Here is a 26,552-nt window from a genome sequence, read left to right on the forward strand (position 1 = left end):
GGCATAGAACGGGGCGGGGCCAGTGCCCTGAAGGCCCAGACGGACAGGGGCGGGGCCGCAGCGCTGGGGGCGGAGACAGCGCCGTGAAGAGTCGGCGGCCTGGGGCGTGGTCGCGGCGCTGGGGGCGGCACCGGAGCGGTGCAGGGCCCAGCAGGCGGAGAGGGGCGGGGCCGGCGCTCGGGGGCGTGGCGGGGCTGGAGGCGCGGCGGCCGACAACGCTCAGGCCCCGCCCCGCCCCGCGCCTCCCGCGCCTCCCGCGCCTCCCGCGCCTCCGGAGCGCCCTCGCAGTGGCCGCCTGCTCCGCCGCTCGCCGCCCGCGGGTTCCATTGAGAAAAGCTGAGCGGCGGCGGCGGCGAGTGCGCGGAAGCGGAGGAGCCGGCACCCGCCCGCCGGGCAGTCCGCGCACCCGCAGCGCAGGACCGTGGCCTCTCGGGCCTCCGCGGCGGCGCCAGCGGCTCCGGGGCTGGACGTGCGGGCTGGGGGCGCGGGCTGGGGCGGCCGCGGAAACCGGGGGCCGGGGGCATGAGAGGCCCCGCGGCCCCGCCGCGCCCCCGCCGCCCGCCGCCGCCCGCCCGGGGCTAGAGGCGGCCGCCGGGAGGGCACGCGGCGCCGGAGACATGTCCAGGAGGAAACAGAGCAACCCCCGGCAGATCAAGCGTGAGTCAAACTTTGCCCGTCGTCCCCGCCGTCCCCGCCGCGCGCCCGACCCCCGCCGGGGCCCTGCCGCCAGCGCCGCCCCCGCCTGTCCCCGCTCTGCCCCGGGCGCAGGCGACCTTCACCCCGCGCCGCGCCCCCCGCGCTGTGCCAAGCGCGCCGTAATCTAATCTCCGCCGGCGGCCTGGGCCCCCGCGTCTCGACTTGGGCACCAGGGGGTCCAGCCCAGGAGGGGGCCGCCCGGAGGCCGGGAGGAGGGTGGTTGGGGGCGCGGCCCGGGCAGCGCTTGGCCCCTCGCGGCCTGCCCCTCCCCCGCATCTGCGAGATGGTGCGGCGATAGGGCGGCCCCGATCTGGGCTCAGATAAAGTTTAAAATATTCCATTCTGCAAGTCCCGTCCTGATAAGATCGTTCTGTCGGGACGGGCTGAAATTGTGATCTTATCTCGCGCGGTTGACTCTCCCAGGCTTTGTATCTAGAAGCGGAGAGAGACCTGGGAGGGAGAGGGGACACCCGGGGCCGCGTGGAGATGCCTGGCCAAGTGGCAAGGACCCGCCCGCGCCCACCCCCACCGGTGCCGTCGCAGAGCCGCAGGGCAGGGGAGGGGGGAGCGCGCAGCTGCTGCAGCCTAGGCACTTGGCTCCAGCCCCCCAGACATCTCCACCCCGTGCCCTAGTGCTGAGGTCCTGAACCCAGGCCCTGCCTGCCTGGTGACACCTCCTGGACCCTGCAAATGTCCCAGCCAAGGCGGCATGGGCAACGAATGGTGCCCTCGGATGCCCGCGGGTACCCCCTGGCATCCCAGGGGGCTGCTCTGAGTCAGAGAAGGGCCTCCCAGGACGCAGCCCCAGGCCGGGGTCGCCCCTGCACGCAACCAAGTTTCTTGCTGGTCGGGCTCCCTGGGGGGTCAGAGGTTGCGGCCCCACCGCCACATTGCCAGTGCCCCCACGATGAGAACTGCGCTCTCTGGACCACTGTCTGGCCTGGGCCTCTGGGCTGTGCCAGGAGGGAGCAAGAGCACAGGAAGCTCCCCTCCCCACCCTAGGCCAATAATAACTTTGCGCCTCATGGTTAGGGCCCAGGCACAGGTCTTCCTCCCTGGGGCGCCTCCCCGGAGCCTGACGGGCAGCTCGTCTGAGCCCTACCAGGAGGCCACGACGGAAACCGGCCCGCTGCCCAGCCGCAGGCGCCCGGGCACTGCCTCCTTTGTCCACACGACCACTGCCACCAGGACCCCTTGCGCAGGGCCTGTGGGAGCTTCCCTACTCAGGAGGTCTCCTGAGGCGGGGGTCACCGGCATGAACCGGTTCCCGTAACCCAACTCCCTCAGTGCAAATGGGACCTGTTTCCCGAAAGTCGCCTTCTATCATGTCAACTCAAGTATTAAAAACCACCCACAGGTCCCGATCCGCGCTTATGCTCTGGTTTCTTTTTCCTTCCTCCCCTGAGCGCCTGTGTTCGGTTCTGGGGTGTGTGTGTGTGTGTGTGTGTGTGTGTGTGTGTGTGTGTGTGTTTCGCTGTGATGAGAAATGCAGATAGCTCAGGCAGGGAGATCGCAGGTTGGGAACCGATTTCCAGCGCCGATAAGGCAGCCAGCGCCTACGAGAGCCCGTAGCCCAGCCCAGCGGGGCGGGCAGAGCGCGCGCACTTTGGGAACTGGGACCGCGGCGGGTGCACGGTGAGCCCTAGCGGCCCATCCTCGTTGTGGCCTGGGACCGGGGCAGAGGAAGGGCCCGGACGAGGGAGGCGGGGCCGCGGACCCTCCCTGTCGCTCGCAGCCCGGGGCTCCTCCTCCCCCTGGCAGATCTCAGCACGTTAAGATGCGAAGGCTGATTGTCACCAAGCGGAGGCGCCCGCCCGCCCTCTGCCAGCGCCTGTGCGTGCCCGCTGCCCTGGCCTCACCTGCGGCCCGGCCGCGAGTGCAGAGCGGAGGGGGCCGAGCGCTTCGGGCCGCCCACCCCCCACCCGCGCCCCCATCAAAGCCCTGGCGCAGCTGCCCGCGCCTCTGTGCGCCTTTTGTTCCGTGCGGAGATAGATGTGCCGCGCTGATAAGGCGCGCAACCGATGGTGGCTGCGATAGGCGCTTCCATTTATTAACTTCAAACGTGGGAGCGGGGGCAGGGCGAGGCGGGAGCGCGGCCTTGGCCGGCCAGATGGCGGAGGCGATAGGCCGGGCCGCCGGCGGGGAGCTCGGGGCCGGGGCAGCTCGGGACCCCCGGCGCCCCCAGCCCGCTGGGCTTTCCTCCCGCCCGAGTCGATGTGAGCTCTGATAAGCGCCTGGCCGGTCGGCCCGATGGCGATTGCCAAGAGCGATAAGGGGCCTTATCTTTGGCCACCAGGCCCGGCCGGGTTGGAGAACAGCGCGGGGGCGTCGCGACCGGGGCGAGTGGGGGCTTGGAACGGGCCTGGTTGGGGCCGGGGAACCGGCGTCCCTGCGCTGGTCTGTCTGGGGGAGTTTTCTCCCCAAACACACTTAATTGCCAAGAAGTTGATCCTCCCCTGTGGCCGGTGGTACAGTCCGTCAAAATGAAAGAAAACTGACTTCGCCCGGCCAGGAGGGGGAAGGGGGAGGACACCCCGCCCCGATTCCTCATAGACGGTACAGAGGTGGGTTTGACACCTCCAGAGGGAGAGAGGCTGTTTTCCCCTTGAATCCTGCTGGCGTTGCTGGTAGTTCCTGGCAAGAACCGAGTGTACACTGCTTGGAGTTTTCTTGAAAAAAAAAAAATCAGGGTGGTTTCCATGGCCCAGGCTGCTTTGGGGGAGGCCAGTGTGCCCTGGTGAGGAGGCACCGCAGACCTGCCTGGGCTGAGCACTGTTTGCCGAGCACTACTGCATACAGGCCCTGGGTCCCAGTGGCAAATGAGAGGGGCAGAGGGGGTAGCCAAGGGGAGCAGGGGGCACGTCCGGTGGTCAGGGACACTTCTTGGAAGGGGGTGACCTTTGGCATTGTAGGGCTGGCCTCAATTTTCCGCTGCTGTCGGGGGAGCAAGGGCTGAGAGGCGCCTGGGGCTAGGGGGCCAGCATGTGCCAGCAGGTGTGAGTGAGGTCGGGAGTGGTGGAGTCAGGCAGGTCCTTGGCCTCCCGCTCTGAAAAATGGAGTCAAGAATAGGTCCCCAGGGCTGTGGGGGTCCCTGGGTCAGTCAAGATATTGAGGGTCCACAGGGGCATTTTGCAGTGGAAGGGCCCATGGATCCCACAGGCCAGACAGAACCCCAGGCCGGCTGGTTAGGGCCTTCCGGAAGGAGCCTGGGTGTGGGGCGGGGCAGGGCGTCCCTGAGCCCCTCCTGTCCCAGCCCAGGCAGCTGCCGCAGCTCAGAGGAAGGTGCTTTTCACACACTCTCAGACTTTGATTAAACAAATTATTGGTAGCCACAGGATGACTAATTCACTCCAAGCTTCAAAGTCACCCACCTGCTCTCCCCAGCAGCCCAACGCCCACCCGTGGGGCTGGCAGTGCCATCTGGCAAGGGCCAGTTCCAGTTCCAGAGAGGGCTGGGTTGGGCCCAGAGGGCAATGGGGTGGTTTCTGTGATGTGTTATGAATGTGAGTGGGACGTCTGCACAGAGCCATCCACAGTGGCCTTCCATGCGTGGGAGGCGCCTGGGTGTCGAGGCTCTCAGAGGCCACCTTACCATGCCCACGACCCAGGGTGGTAGCAGAGCATCCAGGAAAGAAGGAGCTTTGGCAGCCTGGCTGATCCTGGTGCCGAACCACGGGAGACAAGTTACTGTGACTTCCATAGCTCTCAGTTTCCCCTGTTGGAAAAACGGGTATGATAGTGTCTGCCATCCAGGGGCTGCAGGTCCTGCCCTCAGCTTACTTGGTCCTTGGCCCAGTTGCCCCATTGCCAGTCACCACCCTGAGGGAAATGGTGCCTGCAGCTGGCTTGGTGCTTGGGCTGCAAAGCCATCACTATCATCTCAGAGTCCTGATCCCAGCTACGTTTTTCTCCCTTTCTCTCTCTTTCTCTCTCTTTTTCTTTTTAGTTAATTTAAAAAAAAAAAAGACATGGAGTCTCACTATGTTGCCCAGGCTGGTCTTGAACTCCTGGGTACAAGCTATACTCCCAGCTCAGTCTCCCAAAGTACTGGGGTGCCAGACATGAGGCACCGCACCTGCCCTCAAGCCACATTTAGCAGAGGGAATTAGAGATCGGGAGGTACTCTTGAGGCCCCCCACCCCTAAACCTGGATTCCAGCAGGATCTGCCGGACCCCGGAGCCCACGCCGTCACCCAGCTCTGGGCCGGTTGTGGTTTGCCCGCTTTCCTGGGCCTCAGGGAAGGCAGACAGCTCGTGTTTATTTGATGGTAAGAATAATATTCCTAACAGTCAATACTTAAGAGCCCTCTCTGTGCCAGGCTGTGTATTAACTTAAAGCAGGTCCTCTTCTGATCACTATTTTACATCTGGGGAAACTGAAGCACAGAGAAGTTTCTTGCCCAAGCAAGTGATGGAGCCAGAGTTGGAACCCAGGTGGCTGGGCCTGCGCTCCTTAAGGGTGTGTCTGTGAACACCACGCTGCCCTCTCTCCATCCTCTGGCTTCTGTCTGCCCTGCCGCCTGGGCCTCTCTCAGCCTCAGTCTCCACATCTGTGAAATGGGCCTTTGGGACCAGAGGCCCTCTGAGGTCTTTCCCCAGCCCCTCCCTGGCTGACCCCCAGACGGCCTCCTTCCTAAGACATTACTGCACAGAGGGGGAGTCCCCTGGGAGGCTTATCCGGGCCCTCCCTGGGCCTGGGACTGCCGTCAGCCCTGCCAGTCCCTCCCCAGAGGTCACCAGGAACCCAGCGTGGCATCCAGCACCGCTGGGGATTTAAATGGGTCAGTTGGGGAAGAAAGGAGGAGGGAATGTGATGCCATTAATTGTGCCCCTTATCTCCTGTTTCTATGCCAACCAGACGTTCCTGGGCTTGACGGGCTTGTGAATAATACTCCCGCTGGCCTATCTGCCATCGACAGCCTCCTCCTGGAGGCAGCTGTTGCCTGGCCGATTGGTATCGCCAACCCCATGGACCTGGCCCGGCCACACTTGGGGCCCTGGTGGGGCTCCTGCCCACCCGGCCACCATACCCCTGGGTATTCCTGGAGGTACCCAGTGGCTCCTGACCCCATTTCACAGAGGGGGAAACTGAGGCTACAGCCACAGGTCTGCTCTCCACACCTCGTCTGCCACCCTAAACTCAGGCAGGAGTGGCCCAGACTGAAGGGAAGGGGGTTCGAGAACCTGCAGAGGGGGTCGCCTGCGCCCCGCCTGGCTGCGCAATCTTCATGAGTCCCACCACTCTGGATGCGCTGTCCTTGGTTGTGTCATTAGGAGGCAGATGACCCCATGGGTGAGGGATCAGCCACTTACAAGCTGCAGGCAACGCATGTGGCCTTACGGACCAGGGGAGAGCTGGTGCCCGTCGGGGGTGAGCCCCTCGTTAGGGCCTGTGTGCAAGTCGAGACTTGAGTGGCTCCTCTCTGGCTCCTTTTGGCCCCTGGAATTCGCCTGTATGCAGGCGGCCCCCATGCAGCTCAGTGCTCCTTCGGAGGCCCCGTCCACACCTGCCTGATGGCCTTGCCAGCCCATCCCATCACCCACTCCCCGCTCAGGCCCGCAAGCTCCCTGAGAGCAGGACTGGGTCAGTCCTGTCCCCACAGAGTGGGCCTGCCGGAACTCTCTGTCAGATAAATGACCAGATGGACGCTCGGCTCAACATAGACATGGCCTGCTCACACCACAGCTCTGCCACTTACTGGCCATGGAACTATGGGCAAGGCCTGCCCATGTGAGCCTCCGTTTTCCCATCTGCAAAGTGAGTGTAATGATAGTACCTGCCCCTTGAGCATTGTTGTGAGAATGGAAGGAAAATACCTGTTATCCGAGACAGCTGCTACTAACCCTCTCCCCCTCCTCCCCTTCCTCTTCCTCCCCTTCCTCCTCCCCTTCATTCCCCCGCCCGCTCCTCTTCTTCCTCCTCTCCCTCCTCCTCTTTCTCCTCCCCCTTCTCTCCCTCCTCCCCAGCAGCCTAATGCCCACCCATGGGACTGGCAGTGCCATCTGGCAAGGGCCTTCCTCCTCCCCCTTCCCCTTCCTCCTCCTCCTCCTCTTTGCCTTCCTCCTCACCCTCCCCCTCCTCCTCCCCTTCTTCCCCTTCATGGTCAATCACTTGGGTCAGATCTGTGGTTTCCAGCTTATCTGAGATGAAGAAATCCCTCTTCCCAAGCTGTCTCCCAGGACAGTCCAGCATGTGAAACACACAGGGTCCCTGCTGCTCATGGAGCTCACCGCACGGGCCCCAGGTCGGGGCAGCCCCTGACACCCACCCTCTAGCTGACTGGCCTTTCCCTCCAGCGCAGCCCGACTCCCCAGGCTGTGTGGCCCTCTCTGGGCTGGGGCTTCCCTTTGGCGAGGGCAGCACGGAGGGGCCGAGATGATGCTCCTGCGCGTGCCTCTCCACCTCCCCACCCGGCTCTGGGAGGGCCTGGACCAAGCCATGCCAGAAGGGCTGTGGGGCCAGGCAGCCAAGTGAGAGGCCCAGGGCTTATCGAGGGTCCCCAGCCCGCTGTTGGCAGGGCCAGGAGAGAAGGTGGGTCGGGAGGAGTGGGGGTCCTCGCAGGAAGGCACACTGGCAGTTCCTGGGGAGCTGCCATCTTTCTGGGCCCAGGCGACGTCATGGTGGCGGCCCTCCCTGCCTCAGTGGGTTCAGTGGGCACACCCATTTTTCAAATGAGGATGAGAAGGTCCTACGAGGCCGAGACTCAAGTCCTGCCCCCGTACGAGGAGGAAACGGGGGGTGGTCTGGTCCTGCCCTCTGCCTAACACCAGCTTTCATGTTTAGCATGTGGCCCTGACTTACGGACCCCAGAGTAAGGACAGGGGGTGTGGCTCTCAGCCAGGTGGCCTCAGCCAGTGTCTCCCAGATGCCCGCCTTGGAGACTCCTCTTTAGAGTGGGAGTAACAGGGTCCCTCCTATCCGAGCTGTGTTGAGTAGTCTAACAGGGCTGGTATACAGTGGGTGCTTAATAGCAGCTGTTTGGAGCAGACCCAGGGTCCCGGGTCAGGAAGGCGACCTGAGTTGTTCATGCCAAGTGACATGGTGCTCCCTGTTCATGGGGTCACTGGGTGGGCTGAGGACAGAGGGGTGGGAGGCCCGGTGAGGACCAGGATGCTCAATGGGGAGGCCCCAGGTTCCCACCCCATCCCCACTGCAGGGGCTTTGCCCCACCACCTGGGCTGCACCCTCAGGGCTCCGGGCTGATGCCAGACTCTGGAGAGGGAGGTGACCAGTCTGGGGACCACTTCGGACAACAGTGCAACCTCACGTCCTGGCCTGGCCTTGCTATGACCCTGTGGACAGTGGCTGTGTCTGGGGCCTCTGTTTCTCTGTTGATGGAGGAGCTTTTTAAGAACACCTCCTGCCTGGCTGCTGTGTGGGGCGCGGGCTAGGAAGGGCTGTCCTACGGGCACGTCTATGAGGGACTTTGCTGCCTCTGGAGCTGCTGGTTGCATCACTGATATTTTGCCAAAAGCCCTGAGGGCTGGACATTTAGCAGAGTGCCACTGCTCTCCCCTCCTTCAGTGTTAGGTTTTGAAGGGAGGAGGGACTGAGTGTGCCACACCCTGGGCTGGGCCGGCCTAACATCCCAGCCCCAGCCGTCGTCTTCTTGCCCGCTGCTAAGATCATCATTGGCATTGGCCAACCCATTTTACTGGCGAGGAACGGAGGCCCTGGAGGCGTGACATGAGTGAGGTTACGTGACATGGGACGTGTCACATGTGACATGAGTGAGGTTACGTGACATGGGAGCTGGGGCCGTGGACCCCGGGGGTGGGCCCAGCTGTCTCTGGGCAGTGCCCACTCAGCCCCCTCAGGCCACCAGCCCCAGTGCAGCCTGCAGCCCAGAGAGGCCCAGGTTCCTCCCCATCTCCTCCTCCCTCCCCAGCTGCCTCGTGTTTTGGGAGAAGGCAGTGGCCCTGCTGGGGCAGGAATGTGGCGGCTGACCTTGGGCAGAGCCGGGTTAGCAGATAAGCAGGCCCCTCCCCTCAGCCTCCTGTGCCTCCGTCTGCTTCCCCAGCTTCCCCTGGGCCACTGGCTGTGGTCTTGGGAGCCTCCGCTTCCCCACCTCTGAAATGGGTGTTGGGGGCTGGAGGGCAGCTTCCGAGACCCCAGGCCCTGGCTCTCCTGGTTCCCTCAGTTCCCCACCTGGGGCTGGAGTGAGCCCGGTGTGCTGAGGGCTCCTGTCTGCTAAGCGCCTATGGGCATCCCCGTCCTGCCCTTCTCCAGACCACTTAGCTTTGGGTTCTCCACCCATTTCGCACATGAGAAACTCGGGGGTCAGAGAGGGTGGGTGGCTGTACTAGAGTCTCGCAGCACACAGTGGTGCTCTGGCTGTGGAGGCAGCGGCAGGGCAGGGTGGCCCTGCCCTAGCTCCCGGGCGGGCTGCCTGTGCCTAGGACCTGCTGGACTGTCAGGGGTGTGGCTTCCTGAGAAGGAGGGGCGGCCACTGCGGGCTTCCGGGTTCCTCCGGGAGCGTCCCTGTGAGCAGCCATGGTTGGAATCCTGGAGTGAAGAGTCCTAGATTCTCTGTCATTCTAGGCAGGTTACCTTGCTTCTCCAAGCCTCAGTCTCCATCTCTGCAAAATGGGGGTATCGTGGGGCACCAGGCTGGGTTCCAGGGTTGCCCGGTCCTCGTGCAAGTCACTCAGCCACCCTCAGTTTCCCCACTATAAAATGGAGCAGTGATGCTCACCTCACCGGGCTGTGAGGAGGGATGCCACCCAACACGAGAGGCGCGGCCTGGCCCAGGGCCCCGTGTGGTCTGTGCTGTGTAACAAAATCCACACACACAGGGCAGGGGCCCCCCTCCCCTCCCCAGGTTGCTGACGTCCCTCAGGTGTCTCTGTCACAGCCGGCCTCGCGTGGGCCCGCTCCTTCCCACTTCCTCCTGGGCACTTGTGCTCATCACTGCCTCCTGCCTCAACTTCCCTTTCTTCCATCAAGCCCCAGCTCCCCAAGTCAGACCGAGGGAGCAGGAGCGAGGGAGGCCCTGGGCTGGCTGGTCGTGGCTCCTTCCTGAAGTGGTGCGTGAGGAAAGACCTGCTGGGGAGTCCTCCGGGGACAGGGGACGGGGCCTCACGGTTGATGGTGCGTCTGTCCTGGACATTGTCAGCCCCCAGTGAGGGACCAGGTGCCTGCAGCTGCTCCCTCAGCCTCTCTTGGGGTTCCTCTGGCATCAGGCACCCAGACCCTGGTGATGGGAGGGGAAACCGAGACTCAGAGCCATCAATGGCCACAGGGCCCTCCCCCCGATGTGATCCCAGGGCCTAAGCCCCTCTCCACACTCAGCCCCAGGCTCATCGGCGACACAGCACTTACTGGGCATTTACTAGGCCCCTGACTCGCACTCGGCCACCGCACCCAGAATTTGATAGATGTGGCTGCATGTCCTCCCGGCAGCCGTTGAGGGAGGCCCAGTGTGCAGATGGCGAAACTGAGACTTAGAGAGTTTCAAGGTCAGCCCCAGCCCTGGAGCTTGAGCTCCTAGATCTGGGCGGAGAAACCACCCAGCAAATATTTTGAGGAGGGAGCGAGAGGAGGGCAGCAGTGGTGGTTTTTACAGGAGAACTTTCCCTGCTCCCTCTGGGCCAGGGGACGCCCGTCTTCAGGCTGAGGAAACTGAGGCCTTCCTGTGTCTCCAGGCAGATCCAGCTCTGGCCTCAATACTGTGTCCTCTGGCTGTGTGACCCTGAGCAAGTCCCTTCCCCGCTCTGGGCCAAAGTGGCCACTGCAGAGCCTTAGAGATGTAGGAAAGAGATCAGAGCCACGACTAGACCTGGCCCACGTAGGGCAGGGCCAGCCCTGGGCATTTCCAGCCAGCCAGGAGCCCTTGATCAAGGCTGCTGTTCTGCGCCCTGTGGTCCGTCAGTCAATCCTTGGGGGCTGGAAGGAGTGGATTGGAGGCGCCTTCTCCCCAATGGACAGAGGTGCTCTATTTAGGGCCTGGGTGCCCCGTCTCGAGGAGGGGCCCTGAGGACAGGCAAGCAACCCCTCAACATTTAGGGGTTCGCTGAGCACACCTGGGCCCGAGGGGCCGAAGCACGTGAGCCGTGTCTCAGGTTGGGACCCACAGGGGCAGGGCCCCCAGGTGCCCCCAGGCTGCCTGTTTATGATTGATAGTTCCTGAACCCGGGCCTGGGCCCTGGATATGCTCCCGGAGGGGACGGGACACCCTGCAAGTCCCAAGGCAGGAGGATGGGGTGTTTGCACCTCAGTCCTGCTGCTGTCCCCAACACCACCTACCCTCTTTCCACTTCATGGGCCTGGAACAGCTCAGGAAGGCTTGGGACTACCCCAGCCTTCTTGGGTCCCTGAGGCAGTCGGCCTCAGTTCCCCCATTGCTCATAGGCCCACACCCAGCTCTACCCAAACATTTTCCCAGAGAGCAGAGAGACCCCCTACCCCCGCCGTGGCAATGGTCGGTGGGCACCCAGGCCCTCTGGGGCCTGGGCTCAAGCTGACCATCTCCATACCCTTCCAGCTCTGCAGGCTGTGGCCTGGTCCGCCCTGCACTGTCTCCTGGTCCGGGCCTCTGGCGGGCACAGGTTTCAGCTCCTGTGATAACTGGGAAAGTTGAACTGGCCCCATTACTGCGCCAAGATGGTGGGTGAGATACAGCCTTGATAATGGAGGAGATACCAGCTTCTCGGTGGCCAATAGCCCAGCCTCTCCACCCATTAACATTCCCCACCAGCGATCCGCCGCCTATCTCCTCCATTTCCACTCCTCCCGAAGATAAGAATGGAAATTCTGACTTCATAGCTCACTGATTAAAGTGTCTGGATTTCTTGATAATACACAGATAAATTATGTTTTTGAAAAAGAAGGTAGGGAGGAGGGTGAGGAGGATGGGGGCCTGGGGTGGGTGGGAGCCCTTGGCCGTCTCTCCCAGTCTCTTTTGGCCTCTGGGCCGGGCCGTGAACCACAGAGTGTCCGGCCTACACCGCTGCGGCCTCTGCACAGACCCCGTGTCCAGCGGTGCAGAGTTAGCTCACAGCAGGGCCCAGGCTGGGGAGGCACAGGCAGGGCGCAGCGTCTGCTCAGAGGAGAAACAGCAGGAACACGTCGTAATGCTGGACACTCGGGAAACTTGGGAGCTCGTAACCGTGGGCCACAGGACTGTGAGGAAGCCCTCTGTCGGGGAAGTGCTCCTCCCAGCAGCCTGGCGGTGGGCAAAAGGTGGAGGAAAAGCCAGAAGTCTGGGCCTGGCTGGCTGCGCCTGTCTTGGGCCATGTCTCCGTGCCTCAGTTTCTCCACCTGTCAAATGAGTGGGAGCACGGGGCCCTCCTCACAGCCTTGCGGGCCATGCAATGCCCCAGAGCGGGCATTTCACCTGTTTGGATCCCTGGTGTCCCCCTGGTGCCTAGAACAGTGCCCGGTTATACAGTAGGTACTTAATAAATGTGAAGGGCCCAGGAAGAGCCCCATTGGCCAGCTGGGGAGGGGGAGGGGCTTGCCTGCATTGAGAAGCCCTGTGTGCTCCCCAGATGGGCTCCCACCCTGTCCCCAGCCATCTCTGGCCCTGCTGCTGCACCTGACAGCTGCGCCCAGATGGGACTCAGGTGCCATCGCAGCGTCTGTCTGGATAAAGCCGCCTCCTTCAGCTGATCCGAGATCCGGCGCTGATGGAGCGATTAGCGGCGATTAGAGCCCGGCGTGCAGCTAATCCTCCTGCTGAGGGACAGGTGAGGCAGCCATAGGGGTGGAGGAGGGACAGGTGAGGCAGCCATAGGGGTGGAGGGGGCCAAGGGGCCCGCTGTGCAGGGGGGAAACCGAGGCCCCGCAGCTACAATGTCTCCTTGAGGCAGTGGCCCAGCCGCTCTCTCGCCTTCCTGTGGAGCCGCCTGGGGTCCCAGTGGGTACAGGCCAGTTTGCCATTTCCCGCTTCCTGGATTTTATTTTTTAAGTGACTCTTGAAAAATGAGATCCTCTGGGATCCCAAAGGCAGGATCCCTGGGGCGGTGTGGATGGCGACTGTTCTGGGCGGTTCTGGGACCCCCAGTTGTAATAATCCTGATGGTGGCCGTGGTTAGGCAACAGCTCCGTTACCCAGCCCTGGCAGTTCTGGCATGGAGTACTCTGCAGCCCTGGGAGGGGTGCCTATGACCTCATTCTCCTTGGAGAACTGAAGGCTCAGCGAGGTTGAGTAACTCACCAGAGATCACACAGCATGAGGAGAACAGAAGGGACCCTGGCTTCTGGCTTAGAGTCTAGCCGAGGTCAGAGTCTCCATCCTGGCTGGAGGTTCTGGGGTGTTTGCAGTTGGGGGCAGCCCACGAGCCTCCCAGGGGGCTCATCCCTCCCCTTCAGGGAGAAAGGCCAAGCACAGAGAGGACAGGACAGGGGATGGCTGAGGGCCACACAGCCTGTCCTGGCAGTGGGAGGGGATGGGTGGAGGCTGGCCTGCCTCTATTCTTGTTTCTTGGGTTCATCTGTTCCCAGAAAATAAGCTCCTCTGGTGAGAAAGTTGGTTTCTTTCTAACTTTTGAGTTTTGTTTTGTTTCAATATTCTAAAAGGAAGTCAGCTATTTCCAGTACAGTGGGGTGTGTATGCGGGGGAAGGGGGTAAACGTCAGCTCCAGTGACCAGCGTTTAAATCCTGTCCCCTGGCCGGCAGCCTCTCAGTTTCCTCACCTGTATCACGGGCATGATCACAGTTTCAGCCTCCTTGGCCTTTGAGGAATTAGACAGGGCAGAACTGGGAAAGCATCTGGGGCCCTTGTGCAGCGGGTCTCAGTAAACCCTGAAACAGTGGTGGTATTAATGGGGGACACATGCCAGGGCAAGGGTCCCTGGGGTTGGGCCACCTCTCCAAAGCCCTCTCTGCCCGCAGCCCACCCTCTCTGAATCCTGCTGGCATTCTTCCTGCACGGTTTTCGGCCAGTGGCTCCAGTGTGCAGATGACCTCAGTGATGTCACCTAGGGCCTCGTCACATCACACAGCGGCCAGAATGGCTCCAGAACATTTGTCCCTGTGATCCAAGAGTCCACCCCTTATCAATCCCCCATAGTTGCCACAGTCACCCAGACCGGGGGCCACAGCAAACAAGCAGGGGGTACAGCATTTGCCCCCATGGCCCTTGTTCTCACACACATCCCAGAGGCTCAGGCCTCAGTTTCCACATCTGTCAAATAGGGCCGATACCGCTAAGCCTGCCCTGCAGGCCATGGCCAACCCCCCTGAGGTCTCCCTGCCCCTCCCAGCTGTTCCCACCAGGGCTTCTCGAGGAAGGAGCTCAGCACCCGCCCCAGTGACACTTCACTTCTCTGGGCCTTGCTGTCCTTTTCTAAAAAAACAGGAGGCCGGTCCCCCTCTCGGAGTCCTTTCTTTTTTTTTTTTTTTTTTTTTTTGGAGACAGAGTCTCACTCTGTCGCCCAGGCTGGAGTGCAGTGGCTGGATCTCAGCTCACTGTAAGCTGCGCCCCCTGGGTTTACGCCATTCTCCTGCCTCGCCTCCCGAGTAGCTGGGACTATAGGCGCCCGCCACCTCGCCCGGCTAGTTTTTTGTATTTTTTTTAGTAGAGACAGGGTTTCACCGTGCTAGCCAGGATGGTCTCGATCTCCTGACCTCGTGATCTGCCCGACTTGGCCTCCCAAAGTGCTGGGATTACAGGCTTGAGCCACCGTGCCCGGCCTCGGAGTCCTTTCAAGGAGCTGATGGTGTAGACCGTGAGACCTGCCCTATAGGGCACGTGTGCGGCTGCTCCTGTCTTCCTGTGCCCTCCAGACCCCGGGCCTCGCAGCTGCCTTGGATCCCCTCCCTCCTCCCATCATGGGCTCTGGGCTGGCTGCTGGTGTGTTGGGCACAGCAGGCCCTAAGCTGACCCGCGCCCTTTGTGGCTGGGGCCTGAGAGGGAGAGGCCCCCATCCCTAGTTCCATGGCTTTGGGAGGTTTTCTACCCTACCACCCCCCAACGAAAAAGAAAAAAGGGAACTTGATGAAAAGGGCGATGCGTGCTGTGTGGTGGAGGAGGTGCTATCGCCGTTATCTATCTGCCTGCTCGAGCTGAGTGGCCCCCCTTCCCCTTATCTCACCCCACCCAAATGCCAGGAACAAAAGCGAGAACACACTTTCACCCGCACACACACCCGCGAGCCCACCTCCCCTGACGCACCCGTGAGCCCACTGCCTACAACACACACAGCCTAGAGGGAGAGATGAGCACTCGGGGTGCTCCGAAAGTATCATCATCATCGTTTTGCAAAGAAAGCCCCCAAATAGCCCTCCCTGAGACAAGGCAGCCAAAAATAAGAAGTTGCCCTAAACAGACCCCCCCAGGAGAAAAGAGGCCAGCCTTGGAGAGGGGCCGGGACTCGGGGCCAGGTCCCAGCTATGCCGGCCTCTTGGCTGTACGAGCTTGGGCCAGTATCTTTCCTGCTCTGAGTCATCCCTGAATGGATGTCAGGGAGCCTTCGAGGAAAGGGGAGAGCCTACACTGTAACTAAAGCCCCCCAATACCGCCATGCAGCTTTCTGACCCTAGACTTGGGGCTGGGAGGAGTCACCCACAATCGGATACCCCAGGGCCCCGCCCCCCAGAGCCCCGCCCCCATGGCCAGAGCACCACTGTCCTAACCAATGGACAGCTGGCAGCCAATGGGAATGGAGTATGCAAATGACCAGGGGTGAGGCTCAAGGATTGGCTGAGCTGCTGTGTGGGGGCGGGGCCTCCTCCAGAGGCTGTCCTTGACCTGGGGGAGTAGTTCCCACCCCGGACCCTGCCCCAGGAGGGGAGACCTCTGCCACCACCACCACCGGCTCTGGAAAGGCCCGCCTTTTAGGGGCCTCGCTGCCTGGGCACAGGTGGATGGACAGGCTGGCCTCTGGAGGACCTGCCAACCCTCAGAGCCCAGACCCACATGGCCTGAGTTGGGGGCCAGGACCCAGGAGTTCCCCAGAGGAGTGCAGCCAGCAGCCACTCCCAGATGGGAACAGCAAGTTTCACAAACCGGCAGGGACGGCCTGGGGCCAGCCAGCCTCCCTCCCGCCCCCATGTCTGGGCCCACTGCAGACCCTCCTGCAGGCTGCCCCCCACCACTCCACCCTCTCCCCGCCCTGACTTCCGTCCGGAACCTCATTCTGCCAGACTTCTGAAGTGCCGGCCGGGCTGGGAACGTGGCACCATCTTAATGAATGACAGTCCCAACCCCTTTGCCCACCTCAGCTTCCCCTCTGTAAAACGGGAAGGCAGTCTAGTAGGTCTGCCTCCCAGGATAGTTTCTGAGCTCTTCGGCAAGTCCCTTGCCAGCCTGGGCCTCAGTTTCCCCTTCCACACCGCGAGGCTGAGGTGGCAGGTTCTCTGGGGGTCCTCCTTCTGTCTGTGGCTGTGGCATAGCCTGGAAACCTGGGGTCTTCCAGATTTCCCATTGTCAGAAATTCACATGCCAGGAGACCATGTCTACAGGGGGGCTCAGGACACCTTGGGGGCGTGCGCCTGTGTTCTGAAACCACCCATACTGCACGGTGGGTCTTGTTGGCAAGACCAGGCTGAGGCAGGCTCCACCGGCCTGAGACCGACCTGGCTGGAGGCCCAGTCAGCTCCCACAGCACCTGAAAATCAGCCACAGGTGTGGGTGTTTGTGAAAAATGTGTAAGTGGAAAATAGTGGCGGGGCAAGGAGGGAAAGAGTCTGGGCTGAGATCTAAGGAGAGGAAGTAGGGAGGGGCTGTCCAACCAGAACCAGACATCACCTTGGCCAGGGCCCCACCCCCTAATATGGGGTGTGGTGCCTCTCACGTGGTAAGGGTCAGAGGTGCGTGCCCAGCCCCAAGGATCTCCCCATCAGCCCTCCCAGTCTGCAGGGGGGTCTCCACGCATACGAGCAGCTCTGTCCTCCCCAAGGACAGTTTGGGGCATACAGTAGGTGCTCCATAAATACTTCCCCGCTGATTTCTGGATCTGCTCCCTGTGCCTGGCCCTGTCCCCAGAGGCAGAGCAAGCAGAAGGAAAAAGGAAATGGAGAAAAAGCCAGGGCCTCCAGAGCCATCATTGTGGGCAAAGGCCCCTCCAGTGTGGGGGCATCACCTGCGGAGAGCCAGGGTCCTTGTCCCTGTGCCGGGGCTGTGACTCACTCCTGCGGGGTCCTTGCTGTCAGGGCCACCCCACCCGTCCTGGGGACGGGGCTGCTGGACAGGCTGGGGCGGGCAGCCTCTGGATGCTCACGGGTGTCCCCTGTACTCTCCAAACCTGTACTGAGTGCCTGCTGTGTACTGGGCATGGACCAGGGACCCCAGGTGACCTCATGGAGCCCCAGCCTGATGGGACAGAGTGAACACAGGGGTCTGTGTGCTCTGTGGCAGAGCCACTGGGGAGGCTGTTGGGGGACTGGTGGTGTGGAGGACCGGGTGGTGACACAGTGACGGGTGAGGATGTGGCATGGGGAACACGTCCTCGCCAAGCACACAGTGGGAGCTCCAAGCAGGGAATGAGGTCACCCAGGAAAGGGCGGGAGACGCAGCGCGACGCACTGACCCAGGGCCCAGCTCAGATGCCAGCACCTCTCCCGGCGGGGTCCAGCCTCTGCGACAGGCATTCCCTTCCCCGTGTGCCCTTGCCAACTACATAGTGGGCTGCCCAGAGGCTGCCTTCTGAAGGAGCGAGGGGGCCGGGAAGAGGAAAGCCCAGCTCCCCTGCAGCCATGGTAGACCAGACTTTTCCTCTGTACTTACTCCGCCCTGACTGCGATGGGTGCTGAGGATTCAGACAAGAACCGGACTCCCTGAGCTCCCAACCAGCTGACCCTCCAGGGCTCCAGCTGTGTGTGGCCTCTTCCCTCGAAAAGGCCAGCGGCCACAGGGTCTGACTCGGGCTGTAGCATCTAGGCTCTGAGATGACCGTGGCCGCAGTGGCTCCCGCTCACAGTTCAGGACCCTGAGATGACCGTGGCCGCGGTGGCTCCCGCTCACAGTTCAGGACCCTGAGATGACAGTGGCCGCGGTGGCTCCCGCTCACGGTTCAGGACCCTGAGATGACCGTGGCCGCGGTGGCTCCCGCTCATGGTTCAGGACCCTGAGATGACAGTGGCCGCGGTGGCTCCCACTCACGGTTCAGGACCCTGAGATGACCGTGGCTGCAGTGGCTCCCGCTCACAGCTCGGGGCATCACGACCCCGAGATGATCGTGGCTGTAGCAGCTCCCACTCACAGAGGTGGGGTCAGGGCCCCAAGATGACCGTGGTCGTGGTGGCTCCCGCACACAGTGGAGGGGTCGGGACCCCCAAGATGGCCGTGGCCATGGTGGCTCCAGCACACAGTGGAGGGGTCAGGGGTCCCGGCTCTGAAGCCAAGCGGCCTGGGCATGAATCTCTGCCTACCACTTACTCACCGTCAGATCTGCCACAGATACCTGAGCCTGTGACTACGACTAAGGCTGCGTCTCCATCTCTGTGAATGGGGGTGCGCGCGGGCTGGGAGGGCTCTGAGCCTTGGGCTGGCTCCGCACCCCATTCCAGTGGGTTATTCTTGAGGGGACCTGCAGGTCTACAAGAGCCTTGGGTGGGCTGGGGCAGGGGCCGTGTGGGCTGCAGGGGGTGGAGCCAGAAGCTAGGGCCTCCCTGGTAGGAGCCCGGCAGGGCCAAACCCTGATGGGTATCGGAAGTTTGTTGGGACCACTCTCGGGACAGGTCACCTTATCTGGGCTCCCACCACGCATGGCCACCAGCAACCCCACCCTATCTGCAGACCCACAGTTCACGGAGGGGGTGCAGGACTGAACCCCAGCGAGCCCCAGCCTCAGTGTCCACACCCACAAGTGGCTGGAGGCACGGTGGTGGGCAGGGCAGGTGCCCGCAGGGTGGGGTGCACAGGCAGGGATGTGCCAGCTCTGTGCCTCGGTCCCAGGAGAAAGGGAAGAGGCACCCGGAGTGCCTGCTGCGCCCACAGCACAGAGAGGGCGGCATTTCCTGCTTGTTTGAATTTTCTTTTTTTTTTTTTTTTTTTTTTTGAGACAGAGTCTCTCTGTGTCGCCAGGCTGGAGTACAGTGGTGCGATCTGGGCTCACTGCAACCTCTGCATCCTGGGTTCAAGCGATTCTCCTGCCTCAGCCTCCCAAGTAGCTGAGACTACAGGCGCCCGCCACCATGCACAGCTAATTTTTGTATTTTTAATAGAGACAGGGTTTCACCATGTTGGCCAGGATGGTCTCCATCTCCTGACCTCGTGATCTGCCCGCCTCAGCCTCCCAAAGTGCTGGGATTACAGGCGTGAGCCACCGCGCCCGGCCTGAATTTTCTGTTTTTTATTGTGGTAACGTGTACATCACATTTGCCATATGAACCCTTTCCAGTGTGCATTCGGTGCTGAGAACCCGGCAGCAGTGGGTCCCCAGAACTCCATGCACTCCCGGCACAGGCTCCGCCTGATGGTGACTCCCACCCTTGCCACAGCCCCACTCCGGCATCCTAGGCTCCGCCTCTGTGGGTTGGAGGCTGATGTGTTAACTCCTGGTTTCAGGCAGGGAAGCAGGCCCAGGGCAGGCATCACAGAGCTCAGAGCTCTAGTGTCCCACAAGCTTCCAGGACTCCGCAGCCCTGGGCCCCACCGGGACGAGGGGTCAGCTGGGCAGGAGGTCTGGGCGCAGGCCCTGCAGCTCTGCCATCCCCCCATGGGACCGGGAAGCCTCTGTTTCTGCAGCTGTGCGGTGGGAGCGGTTGATTTTGCTGCCTGGGACCCTGGAACGAGGAAAAGGCTGAACCGAGTCAGAGGGCGTGACTTCCTCCTTTCTGAAAGGCATCTGAGGGTCTGGACATTAGGGTCCCTGGGTCTGGGGTGAATCCTGCTCCTGGCCCCTGGGAATCTCCGGGATGGCCCACCGGGAAGAGGATGGCAGGAACCACCCGTCCTCGGGCTGTGGTTCAATTCTGTGAATGAAACCTGAAGTCTCCTGGGCTGGTGAGCTCACCCGCTGCCCCTCAGGCCTCAGCCCAGCTGTACAGCCGTTGATGAGGGGCCCCTCTCACCATGGCCTTGAAGGCAGAGTGAGGTGAACCCACAGGCATGGCCTGGAGGACCCCAGGGCAGGAGGAGGGTTGGCTGCTGGGAAGGTCCGTAACCCCCCGCTGCCCCGGGGTCTGGGCGCTGCGCCCACCTCTCCCATGGCCGGGCCGTCCTGCTGGAGCCCTGCCCCCTTCCAGGGAGCCAGCTGCCTCCACCCGTCTGACACAGGCTGCACAGCGACAGCTCCGTGAGCCGCGGCCCCCGCCCCGTCTGTCAGCCCTTATCACCCATCCGAGGATGGGGTCGCTCCCCAGCCCAGATACTCGGGGCCCTGCTGGGACCACTCCTCCTCCCTGGGCCTCCGGCGAGCTTGCGGCCGTGTGCAAGGCCTCAGCCACCCTGCCACACATATGGCCTGACCCCACCCTCACCTTCACCCTGGGCCGTGGTCTTTGCCCCCCACGGCCCCACGCGGCCTCGCCCCCACCCCCACATCCCATCCCTGGGCACCCCCTCGGCTCTTCCCCGAGGGGGTTAGGAATCGGTTCTCCGGAGTGAAGCAATCTCATGTAATCTATCAGTGGCTATCGGGCCCATCGGAGGGCCGGGAGTGGCCGGGCCCAGAGATGGCGCCAACCTTCAGCGTCGATAAAGTTTCCGAGTTCAGCGGTGATGAATGTTGAGTAAACGCAGGCCGCACCGATAGGATGTGGACTTGGCAGGCCGCGGCTCCGGCTGAAACCAATCTCTCCCCTATCAGCCGGGCTGGGCTTTCTCAGGCCCCGGCTCTTTCTTCCCTGCTCCTCCACCTCCCTTTCTCTCTGCCTTGCCCCGCCCGGGCCCCTGCCCCTGGGGACACGGGTGGGGGACAAGCCCACTGGCCCTGGCCCCAGAGAAGGGGCAGGCTCAGGGCAGGGGGAGGATCCAAGGGAGCCCAAAGAGATGGCCAGAAGCTGGGGGGCTGCCTGGAGGTGGTGGCAGATACAGCAGCTGCCGGGCCAGGGTTCCCCTCAGCAGCCCAGTGACCCTAACACAGTCTGACAGATTTTGGCATTCTGCTCAGCGTCTAATGGTGGCTTCCCATGGTGCCCAGAATAAAACCCCAGCTCCCTCTGACGCCTCCAGCCCCCTGCCTCCCCGCCACCCGCCTCCTCCCATTCCTGGGCTGTGCGGGGCTCCTTCCCACTTCGGGGTGGGGGACTCTGTCTTCAGCGCTCTCTGCCCAGGGCTGTTCTCAGCCGCAGGTAAAGGTCACCTTCTGAGAAGCCCTGGTGACCACCTCGTCTGAAGCCAGCCCCCTACGCCAGCCCACTCTTCTCTGTCCCGAACACTGTTCGAGCCTCCTCGGCATCCTCCGTCCCCACACACAGGACGTTCATTCGCTCCCCTCTTACCGCCCCTGCTGCAGAACCCCCAGGGCTGTTGGGCACCCGCATCTGGGGCCCCTCTGCCTCCTGCAGAACCTCCCATCCTCTGTTCACTGCAGCTCTTCGAGACTGATGAGTCCATCCCCATCGGCCAGATGTGTAAACCAGGACCTGGGCAGCCCCTACGCCCAGAGCCAGGCACCGGCTGGATTCCACTTGTCCCTGAATGGCAGCTGGCCTGAGGCCCGTGTTGGGACCATGCTGCTCTCTGCCTCAGTTTCCCTACAGGCCTGTGCTTGATCCTGGCAGAGCTTCATAAACTGTGAAGAGCTGTGCACCCGTGTTGATGGGGATCTGGTCAGAGGGAGTCACAGCTCTGGGAGGAGACGTGCCCGGTGCCAGCCCTGCACCACAGCAGGCGAGGCAGGTGGACGCTCCCGTGGGGTGTTGAGGGTGCCCTGGCTTCAGCCACGCAGCGGGCGCCTGGCAGGGCCCAGGCCTTGGGGAGCTGTCAGAGGGGAGGGTGGACAGTTGCACAGGGAGCATGGCGAGGGCAGGAACGCACGTGATGGGAGGGAAGGTGTGGGACGGGGGAGGGCCTTGCTGAGCTGTGATCTGCCTATGACACGGAGCCAGGAGGGGAAACTGAGGCCAGCAAGGGGAGAGACAGACTTCGGGCCTGGGAGCTGCACAGACCTGTGTCCCAATTCCACCCAAGTAACCCTGAGCAGGGGCAGTAGTCTGGGGGGCACGGCCAAGAAAAAGGGAGGTGGAGGAGGAGGGGAGAGCGAGTTGGGGCCTGAGAAAGCCCAGGTTCTCTCTCCTGGCTGTGAGGACCCCAAGGACAACGCCGGGTACAGGGCAGGGCTCGGGAAAAGGTGCAGGCAGTCTGCTGGGTCTGGACACCTGGATCTGTGCTATCTGTGTGGCCACTCCAAGGCTTGCTGGCCACTGCCTACTGTCCGCTGCCCACCACTGTTACTTCCTCTGCCCAGGGATGGGCCGGGCTCGGAGGAACCCCATCAGCCTGCAGCTGATGCTGCCTGGGACACACAGGTGCAGGAGTGCCTGGGCCCACCCTTGGCCCTGCGGACGGCTGCTCAGCCTGGACACCATGCGGCCAGAGGCTGGGCGTGGCTGTGGGCCCAGGGCAGTTAAGCCCACCAGGTCCACCCCTCAGTTACTGGGTCGGCCACAGGAGGAAGTAGTGGGGCTCAGGGGGTGTGGGTGCAGGACCCTCTCCCAATGTTGGTGCCCCATGACCCTGAGTCTCATCCCTCTCCTTGTAGTGCCCCCACACCCACCCAGGCCTCAGACCCCACAGGGGCAGGCAGCCAGGTGGGACTCAGTCTGGCTCACCCACCCCAGGATGAGCAGGCTGAGACCCAAATGCCCCTCGCTGGAACCAACCAAGCCCCCATCCCTCTGCACAACCTCCCTGCTCAGGGAGCCCAGGATGACCTAGCCACACCCGCCTCCAAGCCAGCCACACCCCACCAGCCTGTTTCCAGCCCTGACCCTTCCCGTGTCCATCAACATTTGCTGGGTACCTACTGTGTGCCAGGCACCGTTCTAGATGCTGGGGGTGCGGCTGTGAGCAGAGGTGAAGGGAGGGAAGGAGGGCCGCCAAGTGGCAGGGCAGCCATCGTGGGAACTGGGGAGGGCTGAGGGAGGGGGAGGGCCGAGCAGGTGCCTGCTGGAAGTTCTGGCAGAGGGGGCAGCCAGGGCAGGTCCATTTTCAGAAACCAGGCGGGAGCTGGGTACGGGTTTGGCTTTTGCTCTGAGATCCCTGGGGGCCCATGGGAGGCGTTTGAGCAGAGCAGGTGAGGGGTTGGGGGCTGCTTAGTGAACATGACCACATGGCCAAGCGTGGCTGGGAAGACAGGGTGATAGTCCTTCACACAGCAAGTGTGTCGTGGAATCCAGGCTGTTGGCACCGAGGGAGGGAGCTGGACTCGACTCAAACATACGATGGGCCAGGGAGGGCTTCCCAGAGGGGCAGGGAAAGGCAGGGCGTTTGAGGGCCCAAGATGGTCAGAAGCTAAGCCGGTGGCCTGAGGGCTCCCCACTCCTGGCCGGGGACCGCTTTTGGCTGCAAGACCCCAGCCCCCCAAGGCTGTGCTTATGCTAAACACACAGCGTGAAAGGGATGGAGAGAAGATGTGGACATGCGCACGCCCACATGCCGGGTCCCTTCTCCACACCATCTGCAGACCGGGGCCACACAGAGCTTCCCCACAGCCCTGAAAGTGAGTTCTGGTCTCTGCCAGCCCGGCATCCCTGCCTTCCATGAGGGAGTCGGAACATGGACATAGAGGGAACCACAGGAGAGGAGAGGAGGGAGAGAAGTGGGCACAGTTCACATGAGTGCCGGGAAGGGAGAGCTGAGCAGCCACATGGGCTGGGCATGTGAGCTTCAGCCAGTGAGGGCCCCGGGTCAGCGGAGAAGGGCACGGGAAGGTGGCTGATGTCAGAAAGAGTAAGATTTTCAGTGACTCCTTTAATACTCTTGAAGAGAAACAAGCACAGATTTGGGTCACTTCGCTGTGTTTCTTTGCATGAGACTGGGCCAGGTGGGGCCTGGTTTGTATTTAGGTTGCATGTTACCACCATACCCATTTTCCAGCAAACTTTCCTGCCTTTAAAAGCCAAACATGGCTGGGTGCAGTGGCTCATGCCTGCAATCCCAACATTTTGGGAGACTGAGGTAGAAGGATTGCTACAGTCCAGCATGGTGGCGTGCATGCACCTGTGGTCCCAGCTCCTCAGGAGGCTTAGGCCGGAGGATCGCTTGAGTCTAGGGGTTTGAGGATACAGTGAATTGTGATTGCACAGGCGTACTCTAGCCAGGGCAACAAAGCAAGACCCCAACTCAAAGAAGAAAAGAAAAGAAAAGCCAAGAGGATGCTTTTGGGGATGCAGTTGATTGTATGTGAATTCCATCTCAATGGAAAATTTATAAGGCTCTCCCTGGGAGTCAGTCAGGGCTCAGGGCCCCTGCACAGCAGCCACCTCCTTGAGCCTGGGGACATTCGGTTCAGCAGCAGCACCCCAGGCATGGCCTGGAGGGCGTGTTGGGCTCTGAGACTACTTAAATTGGCTTGGCCCTCCTGGAGCCCACAGCCTGAGGCCGACCTCGGAGGAGAGAGCAGGGAGAACAGATCTGGGGGCGGGTGGGTCTGGGACTCAGAAGAGGCAGGAGCTCCCCGTGGCAGGGTGTGTGCAAACTCTGTCCGTCTGCCTGTGGGTGGAGCCGCTCAACCCCCATGTCTCCCCTGATCCCGGCCCGCTGGCACGGTTGAGGGGCAGGATCCATGGGGGAGGGTGTCTGGGCCCAGAAGGCACAGCCCAGGTGGTGGGCTCAGGTCACGTCTTCAGCCCGCCACGACCCTCTGGGACCCTGGAGGTTCAGCCACGTGCTCCCGAGCTGGTTAGGGCGCTGCTCTAGTAAGCCGCACTCTCTCACCAGCATCCGCTTTTGTGGTTGCCCTGGCTGACACTGAGTGCCGATCCCGAACTAATGGAGCTGCTGGTGGGCCAGGGGTGGGGCTCCTGTGGGGCACCCTCCCAGCCTGGGCTTCTCATAGCCCCCGAGAGCCTCTTCATTCTGCATCTCCATCAGCGTCTGCGTCTACACAGCCATTCCTGTGTTCTTTCTTTAGCATCTTGCACCAACATCCCTGTAAGGGGTTGCTGTCAGGATTGCCCATCCTGCCTCCCGCAGGGCTCACTGAGCTGCTGTGCTGGGCCCATGGGGGCACACACGCCCCCTCCCAGTCCAGCAGGTGAACCAGTGTGACCTGCAAATAAACGCGAGGCTCCGGCTGAGCTGGGGCGCTGGAAGGGAGGCCTGGACCGCGGCGGACAGACCTAGACCGGGAGAAAGAGCCTCCACCAGAGGAATGAGGAGGCCTCAACTGCAGAGAGGGGCGAGGGTTCCCGTAGACGGGGCAAGGGGTGCTGAGGCCCTGAGGCAGGGGCAGCAGGGGAAGGAATTGGGGGCCAACCTGAGGACCTGTGGGTTTAAGCAGCCAGGTGACAAATGCTACCTGAGGGAAACAGGGGCAGGGACTTGCCCAGGGGCCTGGACCCCACATGGCAATGGCGGCTCCGGGCCACACCGGGGTGATGTGTTGGACGTGAAGGAAGCATGAGGGTCCAGGGGTGTGTGCTGAGCCTGGGCTCCCTGGTGGGTAGGTGGGTAGGCACAGAAGGCGCCGTCTGCTCTGGGCTCTCCCAGGCTCTACCGCCCGCTCCCTCAGCTGCCCTTGTGCCTGGAAGTCAGCCTGGCTGCTCGATGGATTGCATGTGAGGTACTGGCCACTTTTTCCTGAGGGTGTGGGTGGTGAGTCCTGAGTCTCTGCCGCGGGGCTGGGCTCCCCACGCAGATGGTGATGGGCTGGCGTTGCCAGCAGACCCCACTTTGACGGTGGGGCTGGGCTGCTGCCACTGCTGCTCTCTGTGCCTCGGTTTCCCTGCTTGGCGAGATTCACGGGATGAGAGATGCTCCTAGCTGGGCTGGGGGATGTGGAGAGCATCAGCCACTCACCAGGGACCCGGGAGGGGGCCATTCGGCCAGAGGTCATGCTGCCTGCCGGCCAAGAGGTCAAGCTGTAGGCTCAACTCGGGTCAGCTTGGGGGACCCAGGCCCTCTATGATGGCTCACCACGGCCCCCAGACCCGGCCTGGGCCCCAGTCACCCTGCACTCCCATAGCGTGGCCTCCACAGAGCGAACAGGGCTGTCCCTGTCTCCTCTCTGTCCCCATCGTGGCCCGAGCTGCCCGCTGCCCAGCTGGTGGGAAAGTCTGAATCTGTTGCTGTTTTCTCTCTGTTATCAGGGCCTTATCTGGCCGCTGTGCCACCAGAGGCCAGGGTCTCTCTCCTGGCAATGCTGTGACCCCCCCACCGCCTGCCGACCTGCTGCCCAGGGCCAGCAAGACCAGGAGGCCAGCCCTGGGGGTCTTTCTCTTCCGCCTCCCCAGCCCCACCCGTCTTCCATCTCCCCATCCCATCCTCTGCCCCGACCTGTGCCCCTCGCCGCTCCCCTCCCCTTCCCTCCCTCCCCCACGCTGCCCCCCCACAGCACTCCCTCCCCAAGCCCTGGCCCTCACCCACTCACACCCTCTGCCGCAGGGGGAAGATACGGCACATCCCTGCGGAGTAGAAACAGTAACAGCAGCTGTGGTGACAACCTCACATCTGCGCCCAGTGCCCGCTGCCAACACCTGTCTGAGTCCCGACACCAGCCTTTGGCAAGACAGTTTCATCCCCTGAAACCAGGCTCAGGGAGAAGCTGCCTGCCCTGTGCCAGCCTCAGCTCCTGCTGTTCCCTCCTCCTAGAGTGCTTTTCCCTGGACCTGGTGCTGGCAGCCTCCTCCTCTCCCCATCCAGATTGCCACCCACTTGCTACTTCCTCCAGGAAGCTTTCCTGGATGGCACCTCTGACTCTTTCCTGTGGTGCCCACACTGGCATCTTCCACTTTTTGGGGGGGTGGGGCTGGTCACTGCAGGATCTCCAGCACCTCGTGAGGGTGGGGCACGCCAAGGGCTCA

The 26,552-nt window shown here is 62.4% G+C and overlaps 1 protein-coding gene across 1 annotated transcript in view; it reads left to right on the plus strand.

The window, feature by feature from the left end:
- The first annotated feature begins 307 nt into the window (after window positions 1-307).
- Window positions 308-26,552, plus strand: part of ZFPM1 (zinc finger protein, FOG family member 1) — a 75,642-nt gene continuing 49,397 nt past the window's right edge. The window contains exon 1 of the mRNA XM_025371116.1: window positions 308-657. Within this exon, the coding sequence (XP_025226901.1) occupies window positions 618-657 (40 nt within the window). The 5' untranslated portion in view covers window positions 308-617. The remainder of the gene's footprint in view (window positions 658-26,552) is intronic.

The sequence above is a fragment of the Theropithecus gelada genome, chromosome 20 (genome assembly GCF_003255815.1).
Source record: "Theropithecus gelada isolate Dixy chromosome 20, Tgel_1.0, whole genome shotgun sequence".
Lineage (NCBI taxonomy): Eukaryota > Metazoa > Chordata > Mammalia > Primates > Cercopithecidae > Theropithecus > Theropithecus gelada.